Below are 19,009 nucleotides of genomic sequence, written 5' to 3'. Positions count from 1 at the left end.
TCAAGGCCATGCAAGTAGAGGGGATTCTGTAAATGACTGATTGTCTTTTGAGAGTACGCAATATCTGGGAAGCTTGGAGAAAAAAATCATAAGGACCATTTTTATAGAGAATTTTGAGATCTACAACTTTGGTCTGCGGTACTTTTCGATAAAACTTACCATTTTTGAGAAAAATCCAAAAAACCTAAAATTTTGACCTTTGACCCCGAATAACTTTTTTAGCGCACATGGGATCGATGGGGACTTTTGGCACCTTATTTGTAATAGTAAGCCCAAGTTCCCTACAAAAATTTAGCTTTCCCGGAATTTTTGTTATTTGATCACTATTTTTATGTCTAAATTGACCGGGCTACATTTCCAATTTGGGTCTTATGCAAAGCGTGTGAAAGTTGTGTTGCATTAATTCCTTACTTGTGCGTGTTAAATTAAAGGAATCACCATCAAACCTATGAAGTGAAAACTAGTAAGCTTTAAGATAAATAAATACCTTTGTGCTGAACAGTAAAGTAAGACAAAAACACGTTAGAAGAAGCACAAATTTGTAAAATTTGTGCTTCTTCTAACGTTGTTTTGTCTTACTTTAGTAAGCTTTATCCAGAGGAACGACCACTTTACAGTGAAATTAAACATAAATTGTATCATTTCATTCGTGATAATAATACATTTAAAATAAATTTCTGTATTTTAAGTGTATTTAACTTAACTTATTAACTTATTTAAGTGTTATTTCTTATTAATGAAATGTGTTGTAAGTAATTCTTAATAATCTGGGAGAATTAATATAAATTAGTACAAAAAGCAGACTAGGTTGTTGAGCTCATATACAGGCAATAAAACGAATGTCTTTGATGTTGCCAAATGTTTGACATAAGTCTGGGTTATTGAAAACTCGACCACCTCCATTTTAAACACCTTTGCAATTTTGCATTTCGGGGAAGTTTGACGGTTGAAATATCTGTACATGGCTTAAATTCATGACATGCTTCTAGTGCCACAATTTTCTATCTTTTAATCATTGTTTTGTTCAGTGTCATATTTGTCAGAGTCAGTAGCATATTTTTGCCTTTCCGACAGGCTTTCATTTTTATTTTATTACATCTCTTATTTGTATTTAGCATTAATCTGCTAATTAAAACTTCTGAATTAGCATTTTTTTTAAATTTACATTGCCTTAAGTATGCAAATTAACTTATTATTTCATTTTTATGAATAAACTTTTGAGATATTTGAAGAAAAGCGTTTTGGATTCCAAAGAAAAGAAACCTTTGAACATGACGTTCTTTTCGTGTTTAATTTTCAGCGGAAACCAAACAAGCAATTTTGCAGACTAAAGCTAAGGCAGAGGTGCCCAACCCCCCTAAGGGCAAGGGCGCACCCCCTAAATATCACGGAGACCCCCCAAAATGCAAGAGACCCCTCCCCAAAATGAGAAATACCCCTCAAAACGCCCCCCTAAAATTTCACTGGCGCAGTCGGACCTACGACCCACCCCTCCCCCTAGGTGAGCACCCTTGAATAAAATACAGAATGTGGCAAAAAAGTTTAAAAAAAAAAAAAAAAAAAATTTGCTGATACTACGCTTAGTTTTCGCACGGCAGAATTATACAAAATGCTTATCATGCCGAAAAGCAACAGAAAACACACCCACATACACATAGCTACAGTTGAAAATAATGTGTCTGGGAACTTACCTTGGGGTTTAGGGGACTCGTCAGAAAAAATGGTGTTGGCAAAACAATTTATATAAAACCAGAAACCATATAAGTATTTCTTTTGATATAAGGATCGTGCTCGCCAAAGTAGCTCGCAGATGGCAGAATTTGTTTCTAAGTTCTTGACACTTATCGTTACATATTTTAAATAATTCACACAATATCTTCATAAATTATAGCCCAATAGGCTGTGGGACAAAGGCATAAAAGATGCTTAGAAACATGGTTTCGTCTGCCAATTTCGGGGACTACAAAAAGTGATATTTTTCTGAGTACTGTCTACAGATGAGAAAAACACAATGTTCTCAAAAAAATATTGTCTCATATTTTTTTACAGATCATTAGAAATGAATGAAAAAGGAGTGAAAATGAAAAGCAAGGAGCGGACATTTTTTAAATACATAAAATTTTTTATTCGTGTACATTTAAGATAGTATTCATGTACATTAAAAAGATTACAAATGTGCATCATTTTTTTTTTTTTTTTTTTTAAAGAAAGCTGAAGAAAACTTGACGAAGCAGTAAATAATGGGAGAGCATTAGTTTTTATGTTATTTAATTTGAACTTAGATATATGATATGATTACATTTTGATAAGAGTAAAATACATATTCCGCCTCAGCGGCCAAGCACAACACCTTCCTCATCTCAGAGGAGAAAACCAACTGACCCGGAGGGTCAAAGTTCAGTCGCGAGGGATCGCAAGGGATGTGGCAGCGCCCTCTAAGCGAACGCGTACAAACATCCTCCCCCGCGATGAACTACAGTTCATAAAATTAATATTCCATTCTTCTCACCTATTTTTTTTTTTTTTTTTTTTTTTACGTAATGCACAATTTTACATTACTCACATAAAGGTACTTCCCCCTTTTTTTTTCAACTTCTAAATTTAAACTTTGCATATCAAACTTGATAAATTTCAACAATTTAAGACTAAATTTTAAGAAATCATACACATCAAATGAAATGTCAAAATTCCAGCTCAGCAGACAATTATTAACATTATAATAACACACATTACCTTTAGACAAAGCATATGAAAATCTTAATCATTAACTTTGACATAAAACATTGCAAATAGAATGTGATCAATATGACAAACATTTTGAATGGCATACATAAAAAAACAAACTGAATAAATTTTCAAAAGGGATACAAAAATAGTGACAGTTCTTCCCTTTTTTTTTTTTTTTTTGAAGCCCGATGTGGGTAAGACGGCAAGTTTGGAGATTGGTCTCTTAAGTTTACCTAAAGCTATTTTAACTTTCACTACCCGCACTAATTCATCCGATCCTGGGAACAAATCAACAATCCTACCCAAACGCCACTTTAATGGTGGTGTGTTATTTTCCTTTATTATAACTAAATCATTAATTTTCAAGTTTGGTTGAGTTCTAGTCCATTTTGAACGTCCTTGCAACTGGCAAAGATAGTCCTTATGCCAACGTTTCCAGAAACTTTGAAAAAGTTGCTGCGTTAACTTCCACCTGTTTGTATAACTCAGTCTCTCGTCAGTGAAAGAATGTCCATATGATGGAGTTAACACTGAATAGTAAAAATCAAATAAAAAATCATTCGTCATCGTCATTTCGTCATCATCATCCTCAACAACTTTTGGCTCTAACTTCATTTTCTTGGCAGCAGGTTTTTTAGTCTTTTTATTCCCTTTTGGAGATTTTTTCTTGGAAGCAGATGCATACACAACGAAAACTCTTTGCCCCTCTATCGTGAGGTTTTGATTGGCTTCAAAGTCTTGGGCAGCAAGCTGTTCAGTGGAATAGTAAGCATGAGCAGTCCTAAAATTAGAATCAAAATTCAATGATATCTGATATGCGTTTTTGAACAGTTTAGCGACATCCGCAATTCCCATATTAAGTTGCAGGGAGGTAATGTAAAGTCTTTTCAAATTTCTATTTTTCGCAAAAGATATGGTGTCTACACCTTTTGCTTGTTGTTTGCTCTTTTCTCCGGCGTAGTCTATCGTCAAGGGAGCATTGCGTAGCCTTTTCTTCTGTAAAATGCTGTGATTTTCTTCCGCCTTTGCTTCGGAAGCGAAAACAAGGAATCCAAACTTCTTGTTCCTGCCCTTCTTCACTCGGCCAGAAGGAAGAATAACATCTACAATATCTGTTGACAATACCTTCAATTCCTCAGCAGTTGTATCCAATGGAAGATTGCCAATGAAAAGGCTTCTTAAATCTCGTTCTCGTCTTTGATCAATGTTAGTTTTCACACTTTTCATTATTTGCTCTGAATACTGTGAGGTTGCGGACTTTTCTTTTTTAGGAGATTTCTGTTCTTTTTTTGGAGATTTTTGTGGACTTTGTTGTTGAGTCGCCTCCTTCACTGGTGTTTTGTTCGCCTCATTTGGCGTCTTTTCATTTTTGTTGGGAGTTTTCACGGGAGTTTTATTCTGCAAACTTTTATTTTTGACATTGTCATCGTCTTCTTCCAATTTATTTTTTAACCCCAAAAAACGCCTTCTAGCTACGGAGAAATTATCCTTTAGATCAATATTGTCCATTTTCCACTGAAGTTTCGTGACGTATCTTCCCTTCGAATATTTCAAAGATTCTCTAAATGACTCTATAATTTCCGAATCACCTTTTCTTTTTATGGACAATTTTTCATTTTCGTCCATTATGCCGATCGACTCTAACTTCGAAAACGATTGCAAGTCGAAATCGGTTTTTCCTTCTATAGTAACATGAAGAGCATTGTGCTGGGTTTGAGTGGAACAACCGTCAACTTGTCCCACCACAGTTAAACCGAATATCGTTGGACACACAAAAAGGCTTTCGCTGATCTTCATCACCCCCGGCAATTGTAGCTTCCAAAAATAGTCAGCGCCAAGCAGCACATTCACGTTTCTGAGAGAGGGGTCCATCGAATCTGACAGGGACCAGCCTCGGCTGGTCATAAATCCAGTGACGTCTTCTGCCTCAAGCGGCGACAAAACAGAGGTCCCTGATATGACATCAGTTCCTAGAACTTCCACCGTAATGCTTTGTTGGGGGTTCGCGTTGTTGACTAACTTCATTCTAAAGACATCGCATATTTCTTCGCTACCTAAACTATTTCCGAAAGAATAGATTTTCAGCTTTTCCTTCCGAATGGAGCGTAATTTTAGCTCATCCGCAAAACGTTTAGTAATAAAACTTTTTTCACTTCCGCAATCAAGTAAAATGCGTGTTAGTTTTGATCGAAAACTTGACGTAGCGTTAACTATACATGTTTGCAGCAGAACTCTTTTCTGAGAAACATTACACTGTGAAGTAGACACAAGGGTTTGATTTTCCGAAGTATTTACTAACACAGGGTTTATTGTTGCGCTGCAGAACAATTTGTCATGGTCAGTACTTTCACAAATTTCGCAGGGCTGTATCTTCGAACGGCACGCCGAAGCTATGTGCGAATTTCTAAAGCATTTGAAGCATCGAGATTCTTTCCTTATCTTTCGCCTTTTCTGTTCATCCGTAAAATTCAAGCATTGTGAAGTCGGATGGCTATCAGAGTTGCAAAAAATGCAAAAGATTTTTACTGTTGCGTTGAACGACGGAATATTTTTTGTTCTACTGTTTCTACTTTTATAAGTATTGTACTGAGGGCTAGCGATTTCCCTCGTTTTAATATTTTCTTCTCCTTTGATCAACTTGGCGGTTTCCCGACACTCGACTTCATTTTTGATAAAATCTATTAATTCTGTAACTTCAAAATTTTCCTTAGAGGCTCGCTTTCTGTGGAATTCTAGAGTCAAATCCTCGGGCAATAATTTCAGTACAATAGGGTTCAATAGGTGGCCATAACTGCCACTCGCAACATTTAAAGAATCTAGATTTCTAATATTGATTAGTAACTGATCGTAAAGATTTCGGAGCCCTAGGATGTTTGCGGAGCTTCTGACTGGCTCCAAATTCAAAAGTTTGTTCATGTGACTGTTAATTATTAAGTCTTTTCTACCATAACGGTCTTTCAATATATTTATGCAAGCATCGTAATTACTTTCATTCAAGGCAAACCCGGAAACACAATTGAATGCAGGGCCAGACAAAAGAGTCTTCAAGTAGCTGAACTTTTCTAATTTGTTTAACGTTGGATTCAAATGTATAGCGCTTTCAAAAACGTTGAAAAATTCCAGCCACAAACATGTGTCACCATTAAACTTTTCTATGCTTAATTTCGGTAATTTTATATTTGTGTGAGTAGTCGTGTTCGAACTAACACTACTCGCAGAGCTACTTTCATTTACAGAATTTACATTATTTCCATGTCTACGAATACAGTTCTTAATTTTAAATTTATACGAAAGAATTTTATCGTTATATTCCTCACATGATATGAGTTCCTCCTCATAGTCCTTCTCCACAACAATTAGAGCATCAATTTCTGCGTCTAGATCTTTAAGAGTGTTACCTTTGTCTTCCAGTAACTGGTAAAGCTCACTCAACTGGTCAATTTCATTCAAATTGGAATCTTGTTTAATTAAAGGCTCAACCTTTGATATAATGCGTGATACTCCATCTCTAACTGAAGCACGTTTTTTTTTTTATTTTTTCTAAATTATTCATTTTGATCAGAAATTGATGCTTTTCATGCAGATAACTTGAAATCTCTCACCTGCACTCTTTTATAGCATTCCTTACTTAAATCCTGTATCCGGGTAATCGGCACCATGTAGAAAACTTGACGAAGCAGTAAATAATGGGAGAGCATTAGTTTTTATGTTATTTAATTTGAACTTAGATATATGATATGATTACATTTTGATAAGAGTAAAATACATATTCCGCCTCAGCGGCCAAGCACAACACCTTCCTCATCTCAGAGGAGAAAACCAACTGACCCGGAGGGTCAAAGTTCAGTCGCGAGGGATCGCAAGGGATGTGGCAGCGCCCTCTAAGCGAACGCGTACAAACAAAAGCAAACATTTCATTCTGAAGTATCATCGTCAGAATCACTGAATTCATCTGTCCAGTTTTCATGTACCGAGTTATTTTCTTCCTGAAAGTTTACACAGCTATTGTCACCAGAGCGAAATTTTGTGCGTGAACAACTTTACATCTTGCATGTACATCTGATGTATAAGCTATATTATTGTAAAATGTCATTAAAATCCATTCAGTAGTTTTTACGTGAAAGCAGAGGCATGCGCACGGAGATCACTAGAGGTATCGCGGTACCCCCATTAGCTCAATAAGAAAAAATTTAAAAAAAAATTATATTAATTTGAATTTTTGGCATCTTGAATTCAAATTATGTTTTTCGCAATCACGAGCGTGTGTATGCGCGTGTGTGTTTGTGTAGAGGCATGTGTGTGGGTGCGTGTGTGTATGAGTGTATGTATGCATGTGTATGAGTGTTGTGTATGCAGTGCTGTGCGTGTATGCGCGTGTGCGTGTAGGCGTTCGTGTGTGTTTGTAGGCATGTGTGTTTGTGTCTGTGTGCAAGCATGAGTGTGTGTGTGTGTGTGTAGGAGTGTGTATGTGTAGGGGTGTGTATATGTATGCGTGTGTGTGTGTGTAGGATATGGACGCAACCTAGACACGGTTTTCGCAAGAGGAGCAGCATCGTGAGGCGGCCGGTCGACGGTGGTGCTGCAGAGGGTGCTGGCGGGAAAATAAAATCAGCGTAACATCAAAAACAGTCAAGTGAGAACAATAAGCAATCGTGATTGCCCCCAAAAAAAATCGACGAGATTGAAAGTCTAGAGCACCATAAAGTTTTGCTGTAAATGAGAGGTAGTCGAAATGAGCCGGTGGCCGACTATCCTAACTAGGACTCGACCGATGCATCGGCCTGGCCGATGCATCGGCGCCGATGGTTCAACAATCTAGCCATCGGCATCGGCATCGGCGGCCGATGCTAACTTGCAAGAAACATCGGCCCATCGGCCTTAAAACATCGAAAAGCCGATGGAATTGGCCGATGTTTTTGAAAAAAAAAAGGACCTTTGTTGTTTTACTTTTTAATACAAAGTAAAAGGAGTTATTGTTTTCATATAAAATTGTTTACTTAAATTACAGTATGAATTTCTATTTTAGTCACCCCTGAAAGAGATTTTAATACTGCATTCAGGTACCAAACAAGTTAATTATTGCGTTGTTTTTTGCGGCTGGATGTACGTATGTATCTCTCATAAGTCATAACTGAAAAATAGTAAGCTGTAGAAGGCTAAATTTTCGCATGTTGGATGTGCGCACGCTCCAGTTGTGCACTTCACTTTTTGTTTTTGATCGGGTGTTCTAAAAAGCCTATTAACTGATTTTTTGTGGCTATTAATTACTTATTTCAATGCAAAACTAACATAGCGTCTCAGACTGACGATCATTTGGTGATGTATTGCAGAAATGGAGACCAAGGAAACAAATATAAGATGGCGAAACCGGTTTTGTTTCATTTTGTTAGATCCCGGTTGAACAGACGATAATTTTTTATACTTCGACATTTGTAATATGAATCACAGTAATGCAGTCTTTTCTGCATCGCTTCGGCGGAGCTACAAGTTTGGGGCCCATCGAAATACATTTTGGGGCCCTATATCTCTATCACAGAAGTTGTAAACATTTACCATAAGCATTCATTTAACTCCTGCGGTGTCCCTATGGTTATGGGGCCTCTCGCGCAATTGAAACTTATGCTATATTTTAAATCCGCCACTGCACGTCAAAACAAACTCGGGTGCAAGTTTTAAAAGGGTTTTTCTGCTGAATGTTTATGATTATTTTGAACTCTATTTTTTACGACTATTTTTTGTATTTCCGAGAACACTTGCGTGCCCCTCCTCCCACTCCCTCAATTTCTGAAATTAAACTCTAGTTGTACTTCTGAGTTGTTTAAAACTAACACCATTCATAAAATTAGAGATTTTTTTTCAAGCTTTGTCTATTGTTTAGGAAGAATTTAGAGCATTAATGTAAGAAATTGATAAAGACGTTTTGATTGGTGACATAATTCGGAAAACAAAGGGAGTTTGGAATTTTTTTCTTCGGAAATGCTGAAGTAGATTCAAAAACTCTTCCGAGGCGTTGGTGGTAGCGGTTCTGTACTAAAAAAATTAAGCCGAAGTTGGGGCCGAAGTTTAACGTTGTGAGTTACTCCAAAATCAGAGGGTGACCCCCCTAACCCACCCTCGTCGTTTCAAGCATTTCTTAAATATTTAGCGATTCTTTAGTTTGGTCAAGAAATGTCATTTTGCGTATTTCTTATACTTGTTTCACCTATATTTTGTAATGCGTCATCTTTTTTGCATCATTAATAGCGATTGATTTTTTTTTCTGTTGTAAGTAACTATTTTTATGTATTTATTTAAAATCAATGAATAAGTTATTTTCGTTTTCATCATATGTTTAATAATATGTTATAGAAAAGTTTCAAGGATTTTCTATTATGCAATTTTTTAACTTTCAGAAAATTATTGTTAAATTGAAAAACTTAATTTGAACTTGTTTGTAGTGCTTCATAAAAGATTAAACAATCAAATTGTTCAGTATTACGTGTGCAAACATCAGATCAAGTAGTATATGTATTCAGTTATTAACTTGGTGGTGTAAATATTGAGTTTGTTTATTGTAGCTGCGTTTTAAGAATCTCGCTGTTTTCATGGCTATTTCTTTTTTCCGCAAAATTTATGTCACTGTTATACATTTTATGAAAAATGCAAACTTTTCTACTCATAAATTTTAAATAAGTATAAAAATATTCCTATTATGATTTAATATTGTACTTTATCTGTTACATTTTTTGTTTAATTTAATGACTAAAAAATGTCTACGTGCAATCTTTCCACTTTAATTGCGTAATTTGTTGACGGTTTCATAGTTTTATTCTTTTTTTTTTTTGAATGATTAAACAACATAATTTAATATTTTTTAACTATGTTTAGTTTACCTAAATCCATACATTATTACAATATTACTGAAATCTTAGTTATATGTTCAATTAAAAAAAAATCAATTGTTTATTAAGCAGTCTCTTTGTTTTTCTTCCTTTTTTTGGCTGTTGTTCTTTGTCTTCCATCATACAGCAGTCAAAAAAGGAGAAGGATAACTACACCCTATACATATTGTACGTAGTACGATCCAAAAGTTCGGGGGACAAGCTGTATAAAACCTCACCCAGAATAGTTAGCATTACCGAAGCACATCCACCTTCAAAAGGTCATCTTGAGGGATTATGTACGTCTGCCAGTGTTCGTATAACTTTTGGAAACACTCCTGGAAGCCATTTTTCCCTAACTTCTGTGATGCAGCTTTATCTTCTCCTAACGGAAGAAAGCGACGTCCATGCAAATGTTTTTTTTTTTGCTGGGAACAGGTAAAAGTCACTCGGAGCTAAGTCCGACGAAACGTCATGTTATTTGTTTGTCTTATCAGGGTATTGACCAATCGAACCGTGCATCCTCAACATGAAAGTCGCATTCTTCCCCACGATGAAGTTAAAGCAGCAGCGCAAGAGGCCTTACAGGAGGTTGCGATAAATGTCTTCCAGGAGTCCTTCTAAAAGCTATACGAACGTTGGCAGAAGTGCATAGTCGTTCAAGGTGACTATTTTGTATATAGATGTACTTCGGTAATGTGAACTATTCACGGTAAATTTTTCTACAACTTGTCCTCAAACTTTTAGATCATACTACGTACGTATGAGTTTTCAACTTACTATTTCATAACGTTTTTGAGTGACGTAAGTTGACGCGCATGAAGACATCACAAGAGAATTTGCGATAATTTACTAAGGAGACGTTCAAAATGGATATTTCGGTCATCTATGTGTTCTTAGGTACATATGCATGTACGTGTGCGCCGAAAAAACTTGTGAACTTTAAATTGGATGATCGTAAAATAAAAATTTAGGTCGAAATCTGATTTTTTTTGGGCTGGGGGATTACAATTCCTTATTCATTGAAAGGAAGTAAAGTGAAATGAATCAATGATCCCTGACAATCTTATCAATTTTTTTTTCTGTTAGATTTTTTTTTTTTTTTGCCATCGGCCAACAGCATCGGCCATCGGCCATTTGGAGGAAAACAATCGGCCATCGGCCATCGGCCACCTTTGAACAATCGGCCAACAATCGGCATCGGCCCATCGGCCAAAAAATGCCATCGGTCGAGCCCTAATCCTAACCATCACACACCCAACTTTCATTATTTCTTCTTCTTGTGTACGCATTTCATTTATGTTATGATAGTTTTAAAAAAAAATATTTTCATGAAATGGTGCTGCAGAGAGGAAGAACTTAAGTTTCGCGAAATCAAGTCGCGTTCTAAATTTGAAAAGGGGTGCGTCCCTCTAGAAGACGCAGAAGAATTTCAAGGGGACGCGAATGTATTCCAAAGAAGAGTGAAAAAAGTCAAACTAACTATATAATGTACTCAATTTCGAGGTTACATGTAAGTAATTTTACTTTCTTCCTCATCTTATCGATATATATAAAAAAAGGTTTCGTGAAAATTTTTGAGTTTTGACAGATTTGCACGTTTTGAGGTGTGCTGGTCCACTTTTGACATTATCACCGTTTTTTAAAGTTTTTAGTGAAATTTTTATCCACATACGCCTGCGGATCTGTGTTTGCAGTATTGCAAGGATAGACCTTAAGTGACCCGAGGTACCCTTTTTCACAAGTTACAACCTAATATCCAAAAACTTGTCAAGAACAAACGATGTTAATCTTTCTACTGATGTTGTGAAAATAACTGGCATAACATGCCAACCTCACCTAAATCCTAGATTGCTTCCAGCTTATTTTTATTTAGTTCTTTGATTTCATGTGTTTTAATAAGAACATGTTCAAAATCAAGTTTAGTCAGTAATATCAAATTGTGTTTATATTTTTATTTAACAACCACCTTCAGCTATCCCAACTAGCTTCAGTTTCAAATTTTTATTGTACTCTTATATTGACCACATATGGTGGTCTAATGGGTACAGGAGGGGGGGGGGCATGAACTCACATCATTGTTCAAAGGGGGCACAGAGCCTGAAAGGTTAAGAACCCTTGGTTTAAATGAAAAGTCTTCTTGAAAGTGATTGTTTTATTTGACTGAATGTCTTTAGAGGAATAAAAATGACGGATGAGCAATTGATCTTTAAATTCGAATTAAAATGGAAGTAACTTCGTCTTACGAATGAAAGAATCAGCACTATTATAATGTTTGCTAGACTTTGAGGGGTTTCCCTAAGCTTAAGAAGTCTGACAAGTGTCCTCTCCCTCTTGACGCACTTGCAGGTAAAAATACCTTTAGTCCATCGTCCGATCACAAAAGTATCACACTCGAAGAAAACATTCCAACTTTCGAACATGCTTCCGTGGCTTCTGCTGGCGTACGTGGTGGCAGTTAAGGTTTACAAGAAAACAGCACCAAATGGGAAACTTACAGTGTATTTAGGTGAGTGCCTTTTGAATTCAAAGTTTATGAAGAGTGATTTTTCAAGAAGTGCAAAATACTGGTGGAGGTTAAGTCTAGTATAACAATTTTGGATATATAAAGGGTGGTCCAATTAAGACTTTCCGCATATATGAAACATTAACGGCTAATTTGCGCAACCAATCGAATCAAAATTTCAGAAATGGCTGTCTGAAGATTACGTGAAGATTGTTATGGTTTATTCAACGCAGTTCACAGTTACGGTTACAGTGAGAAAATTTCGAATGGTAGCAACTACATTTCCCTAGCGCAAATTGATCAGCGTATTGAAAATAACAAATGGCGTTGGGACGATTGATGTGTAAAGAAAATTGTCGGCGTAAAGCATTCACAAAGAGAGCCTTACAAAAAGGGTTACGGAGTCGGCGTCAAAAGATTCGGACTCGGACGGATTTCGGGGTAAAAAAGTCGTAGTTGCTGGAAAACATGTCAAAGCCAACTACACGCTTTTTTTCTCATATTTTCGCTGACTACTCTCCTTTTATCAATAAAAAATAAATTTAAAAAAAAGAGAAAAAAACTGACCAGCAATTGGTCCGATTACAAAAAAGAAAATAACTACTAATGGTACAATACTGGTTTGACTGTAGATTGATCTTTCTGTAAAAGCTACCTGCACCAATTCGCTAGGTGGCTTATATTTAAGTAATACCTTAACTAAAAACACCTGTCACAGTTTTCTAAGTAGAAGTAGTTTTTGAATCTGTAGCTATCATTTTCAAATAAAAATACTAGTTTTTTTTTTAATCGATCTCAGTTATAAAATAGTAAAAACTAAAAACAAAATCATTGATTGAAATATGAAGTTTCTACTTCTCAACAAAAATAACATTGTTATTGAACTATATTTAAACAGAAATTCGATTTCAGGAAGAATTTAGAAGAATAAAATGTCATAAAAAAGTACTGAATAAAAATTTAAACGAACATACAATAATTAAATAAAGTTCCCCCCTATTTATTAAAAAAAAATGATGTTTTGAGTAAGAAAAAATTATTCACTTCTGCATTTTTCCAGAAATGTGGAATTTTGTATTTTAAACATTATCAACTTTTCACGAGGGGTGCAGTTAGTCAATTTTTAAAAACGAGATATGCATTTTCGTTAAACTGCAAAAGTTCACAAAGCATCTTCACTTATTTTAGAAACTAGAAAATCGCCCATCATGGTATTACGGGTGAAAATTGCTCCTACATTTGAACGAAGCCATTGCCTGTTTGGTGACATTTCGATAGTTGACATTTTAACCCCCATTCCAGCGAATGAACCCTAAACTCCAGTAGATTGCGTTCATTGTTGATCACTTTTTCGTTTCTTCATTCCACAGAAATGACAGTCTTACCGGATCCAGTTCATCCTTGTCACAATATAAAAACCTTTCTCTGCATTTTAAACATTACCAAAACATATTTTCAAATTATCATGGCGTGGAGCGAGTTTCATTGTTGATGACGTCAGGAGCGTTACTCGATCATTCGCTTTTATATATATGAGGATATTGAGGGTAAACTTTGCAAATTTGACAAAATTTTATGAATGCATTTTTTTTTTAGTTTTCTCTGATTTTGATTCATAAATCAATTAATTGATACTTTCTTAAATTTGTAATCAAAATAAATATACTAAATGTGCGAAAGTATTGATTTTGTCCTTAAATTTTCGTCAACTATTTTTTCCTTCGTTAGTTTAAACCTGTTACAGGAGAAGTGAAAAAGTAGGACATATAACAGGGGACGTGAGGTCTCAGAGACCGCTCATACTTTCAGATTTTTCAAAAATCGTGTAATTGAGATACATTCCTGTAACTTCCCTTAAGTGCTCTTTGTACTTTTATCAGCACAGGAAAAAAATATTTTTGAATTCTGAATTAAAATATACTTTTTCAGAGGAAATTTTACTAGAGTCTTAAGATTTTTCAAGAAAATTCATATTCTTCAGTAAATAATTTACTACTAGTAATAAAATTGATCTATTATTTATTAATGATTTTGTTTTAAGTATTTAATATATACAGAACATTTTAAGACCTGAAAATTGATTATATCACGTTACAAGAAAATTTTGACAGTCCTTTAACTATTAGTATTTTGCATCGTATTTCCAGGAATAATTCTGGCCTCATTGTCCCTAAAACATCATTGCGTATTTTTTGTGAACATATCATACAACTCTCAACTTCAACTAGAATAGTTTGCATTTCTTCTGCATAACGCGGGTAAGATAAAAGAACCCCTATTTAAACGGTTCGCCATGTGTACTACTGCCAAAAATTGTAACACTGAAGGTGAAGTGCGGTCTCACAGACCGCTTCTAAAGAATGCAATGAAATTTAAACCAGATGCACTCGCCAAAAGATGCTGATAAGCAAAAGGGGTGTTCAAGGTCACAAAAGAAAAAGCTATTGGGAAAAACCATTCAATCGAGCTAAAAATAAAATAGGGGTGATCGGATTGAACTTTTAAGCGGTCTGTGAGACTGCACCTCCCTTGTTACTGTATTTTATAAGATTTAGTCGAATCTTTACTTCAGAATCTTACCACCATAATTTCCCACTTTGATGTGCATAGTCACACTCACAGGCCCGTCATTTACGGGGGGGAGGGGGGATCATTCATGGGGGTTGACCACCCCCCTTGATTTTTGAGCATTTATGTCTTTACGTACGAAAGGCCGTGGTTTTAGTTGGTTTTCTATAAAATTTTTGAAGAGTATACACCTTTTCCTACAATTGGAAAAAAATCGAAATGAGTGGCCTGCACCCCGCCCCCCCTTCCGCCTAAAGCAAAAGGCAAGTTTTTATTGAAAAAAGAGGCACATAAAAGATGTTAAAAACACATTTTATTAGTCTAAAAATACAAGCAATTTATTTAAAATGTAAAAATAATTATTGAAAAATTCAAGTTAAAGAACAATGTGAAATGATATCTGAGAATTAAGGCTTTACGATGCATCGATACATCGACCGACGTACAGTACACCCTACATCATTACACCGGTTTAGAATAAAAACCTCTAAACCGATAGATCGGTGTGCTCCACAAATTTGTTTACATCCAAGCTTTTTTTTTTTTTTTTATCCAAGCAAAAAAAAAAGAGAACGGAAACCCGCATGTTAGTCTGGCCCCATAAACTCCCCATGGTATCTAATTGAACCCCCATATGGGGGGGGGGTTCCTGCAAAAAATCTATTTTTGCCGGATCATCTTTTCCAAATTTGGCACAGGGGTTCATTCTTGATGCTCAGGAATACTCATTGAGCAGTTTTCGTCCCGCTATGGAGGGGGGGGGGGGAACAACCCTCATGGGAGGGTTCTTATAAAAGCCAAGTTTTGTCGAATTTTTTCCAAATTTTGCCACAGAGGTCCTTTGATGCTCTGGAATGCACACACAATGGTTTTAGTCCCTCCATGGGGGGGGGGGGGCAACGCCCATGGGGGTTCTCCTTACAAAAACCAAGTTTCTGTCGGATTTCTTCTAAATTTGGCACAGAGGTCGTTTGATGCTCGGGTATTCAAAGGGTAGTTATCGTCCCTCTATTGTGGGGGGGGGGAGAGGAAACCCCATGGGGGTGCTTCTTGTAAAAGCCACGTTTTTGTCGAATCTTTTCCAAATTTTACACAGAGGTCTTTTAACGCTCGGGAATTCAAGCCGGATAGTTTTCGTTCTTCTATGGGGGGGGCACCCCCCATTGGGGTTCTCCTTATAAAAATCACGTTTTTGTCGATTCTTTTCCAAATTTTGCCACAGAGGTCTTTTGATGCTCGGGAATTCAAGAAGAGTAGTTTTCCTTCCTCTATGGGGGGGGGGGGGCAAACCCCATTGGGATTTTCTTATAAAAAGCAAGTTTTTGTGGGATCTTTTCTGAATTTGGCACAGAACTTCTTTGATTGTCAGGAATTCTCATTGGGTAGTTTTCGTCCAGCTGTTGGGGTCTTTTTTTTTTTTTTTTTTTTCAAAAACCAGTTTTTATAAGATCTTCTCCCAATTTGGCACAGAATTCCTTTGATGCTCGAGAATTCCCCCGTTTTAGTCCTGCTATGCATGGGGAATCCCCCGCGTGGGTTTTTGTTGGATATATTCAAAGTTCGGTACATTTGCCCTTTGATGTTTGTGAATTCCCGTAGGGTAGTTTTCGTGCCAAATTTGGGAAAATTCTGACAAAAGCTTGGATTTTTGCAAGGAAAACTCCCCTAATCGGGGATTTGCCGTCTATAGCGAGAAGAATAATTCAAACTGCTCCAACTACTCGCAATGTAAGTTTGGCGATGCATCACGATGTAAAAATTCCTACATTGTCCAGCCCTAATGGGAATATAGAAGTGCTACTTCCTCAGCAGACATTGGGTTCTGGAAGAATAAGACATAAGTTACTTTTATGCAGAGTTACATCAATATTTGCTCATGAGAAAATTACTGGGGATTTACTTCTTCATTGCACCGCATAAAAAAATTCCAAAAAAAAAAAAGATTTTTATCAAACTAATACCATAAATTTTAAAGAAATAGTGCAATAAAATTGACAGCTTTAAGTTTGTATATCTTTGTTCGAAAATTAGATATAGAAAATGAAATCAGATAATCTTGAGAAAAAGCTTACCTTTTTCTTTTTTCAATCGATTATTTTTCTTATTAATTTTGCTTCTATTTAGAATGCTTGTTTTGCAAAATTTATGCTTACTACAGGAACTGTATTATTGCATGCAGTACATACTTCATACTTTGACGTACTTTGGTACATACTTCATACTTACCTGTCTGGAACTTCAAAGGAAATTAGGTACCTTTATATAACATAATTGATTAGAACCTTACTGATTTACTAAGATAGCTTTATGGAGCTATCTTAATGTCTATCTTATGCATTAATGCAACCATGGCCAACGCTAAGACAGAATTGCAAGTAAGAGATTCAAAGGTATGTAATGAAAATAGTGACTAGCGTATCGAGCAAAGTTTGCTAGTTTTTATCATATACTTTTTATTTTCCTTTCAATTTTTCAATTGAAATTTTACATAGACATTTTACTTTGTCTACAGCAAAAACCATTACTATAACTTAAATTTGGACTTACTAGAAGTTCATCTATGAAATGCTTCTGAAGGGAATTCACTTTTTTTTTTTGCTGATAATTCCTTGAGGCAGCAAATATGGCAATAAAATTAATGCTGCATTTATTTCATGTGTAGAAACTATGTATAAGGAAAAAATTCATAATTATCACAAATCAGGTAACACAAATTAACATAGAATTTAGCGTACTAAATGTGAAAATAAACAACAAAGAACGCTTTATAATTGTTATTATTTTCAAACATGCTGCTAACTTACCCTTTTTTTTAAATCAAGGTTACCTTCAATAACTTATTTTAAATTTGGGAAAAATTGAAAAATTATTAAATATTTAGCTGCAAAGCACAAAGATATAGTTCTTTATGGAAATTAATATTTTCTTTGTAACTTAAAATGCTTTGTATTAAATTAATACTTACTTTACTTCATGTTTTATTTTGCAAGTAAAACCATTCAAAAGAAAAAAGAAAGAAACAGACTCAACAAATAATGAAGTATTGATACAACATAACAGGAGACAGCTGCAGAAGGGATTAGCTGTTAGAAATTACATAAACAACATAGGGTGCGACTTTAATAAGTCCGGTCAACGAGCCGAACAAAAAAAAATTTAATTTGAATTTTGACATCTTGAATTCAAATTATGTTTTTCGCAATCACGAGTGTATGTAGGCGTGTGGGGGGGGGGGTATGTGTGTTTGTGTGTAGGGGGTATGTGTATGTGTGTGTAGGCATGTGTGTTTGTGTCTGTGTGCAGGCATAAGTTTGTGGGTAGTTGTCTGTATGAATGTGTGTGGGGGGGAGGGGTATGTGTATCTGTGTGTAGGCATATGTGTTTGTGTCTGTGTTCAGGCATGAATGTGTGGGTATTTGTATGTATGTGTGTGTATGTGTTTGTGTATGTGTATGTGTGTATGTGTTTGTGTATGTGTGTATGTGTATGTGTTTGTGTGTATGTGTATGTGTTTGTGTATGTGTGTATGTGTATGTGTTTGTGTGTATGTGTTTGTGTATGTGTGTATGTGTATGTGTTTGTGTATGTGTGTATGTGTGTATGTGTATGTGTTTGTGTATGTGTGTATGTGTATGTGTTTGTTTGTACGAGCGTGTATGTATGCGCGTGCGTGTAGGACATGGATGCAACCTGAAGACGGCTTTCGCTAGAGGAGCAGCATCGTGAGGAGCCGGTCGACGGTGATAGTGCGGAGGGTGGCGGTGGGAAAATAAAATCAAAGGACGCCAAAAACAGTCAAATAAAAGCAATAAGCAATCGTGATTGCTCAAAAAAAAAAGGAAAGGGGTATCCTTTCCGAACAATAAGCTGATAGCCAGTTTGCGTTTATTTTTTATTGCATTAGGCGCTTTTTTTCCTCAATTTTTATGGGTTTGTTTAAAAGGTTGCTAAGCAATTATTAAAAAATATTTTTTATGAACACTTTTGTGATATAAAGTTCTTAATACTTTTTGATTATTAATTTCTTCAAAATCATATTTTATTTTGTTATTCGGAACTCCAGCGCTCGAATACGCTACCTTGCGGTGATTTACAAAACTGCAAATGAAACTAAAACTTTGCCACGTTGCGTTCCACGTGTGTCTGTTGACGTAAACACAGGCAGTTTGTTCTGAGTATTTATTAACGCAATCGATGTGTCTTAGTTTGCTTTCAGCTACAGAAATTAATTCGTCACTTAGTAGTATTCTCGAGCTTCTCAAAATAATGTTAGTTTTCATTATTTCCTTAATAATTGGTAAAAGCGAAAATACTGGATTAACAAACTTGGATAACGTTATACAAGGTA

General features: G+C 35.7%; 2 protein-coding genes across 2 annotated transcripts in view; one reads left to right on the top strand and one right to left on the bottom strand.

Moving 5' to 3' along the window:
* Positions 1-759: 759 nt before the first annotated feature.
* On the bottom strand, positions 760-4,236 carry LOC129233781 (nucleolin-like). Its single transcript, XM_054867757.1, has 2 exons — positions 3,213-4,236; positions 760-767 (listed from the first exon to the last, which is right to left on the bottom strand). The coding sequence occupies exons 1-2, from the start codon at positions 4,234-4,236 to the stop codon at positions 760-762; spliced, it is 1,032 nt and encodes a 343-aa protein (XP_054723732.1).
* Positions 4,237-11,939: 7,703 nt separating this feature from the next.
* Positions 11,940-19,009, top strand: part of LOC129233779 (arrestin, lateral eye-like) — a 40,843-nt gene continuing 33,773 nt past the window's right edge. The window contains exon 1 of the mRNA XM_054867756.1: positions 11,940-12,096. Within this exon, the coding sequence (XP_054723731.1) occupies positions 12,009-12,096 (88 nt within the window). The 5' untranslated portion in view covers positions 11,940-12,008. The remainder of the gene's footprint in view (positions 12,097-19,009) is intronic.

The sequence above is a fragment of the Uloborus diversus genome, unplaced genomic scaffold (assembly GCF_026930045.1).
Source record: "Uloborus diversus isolate 005 unplaced genomic scaffold, Udiv.v.3.1 scaffold_714, whole genome shotgun sequence".
Taxonomy (NCBI): domain Eukaryota; kingdom Metazoa; phylum Arthropoda; class Arachnida; order Araneae; family Uloboridae; genus Uloborus; species Uloborus diversus.
The sequence above is the reverse complement of the archived record's forward strand: the minus strand, read 5'-3'. Positions and strand labels throughout refer to the sequence as shown.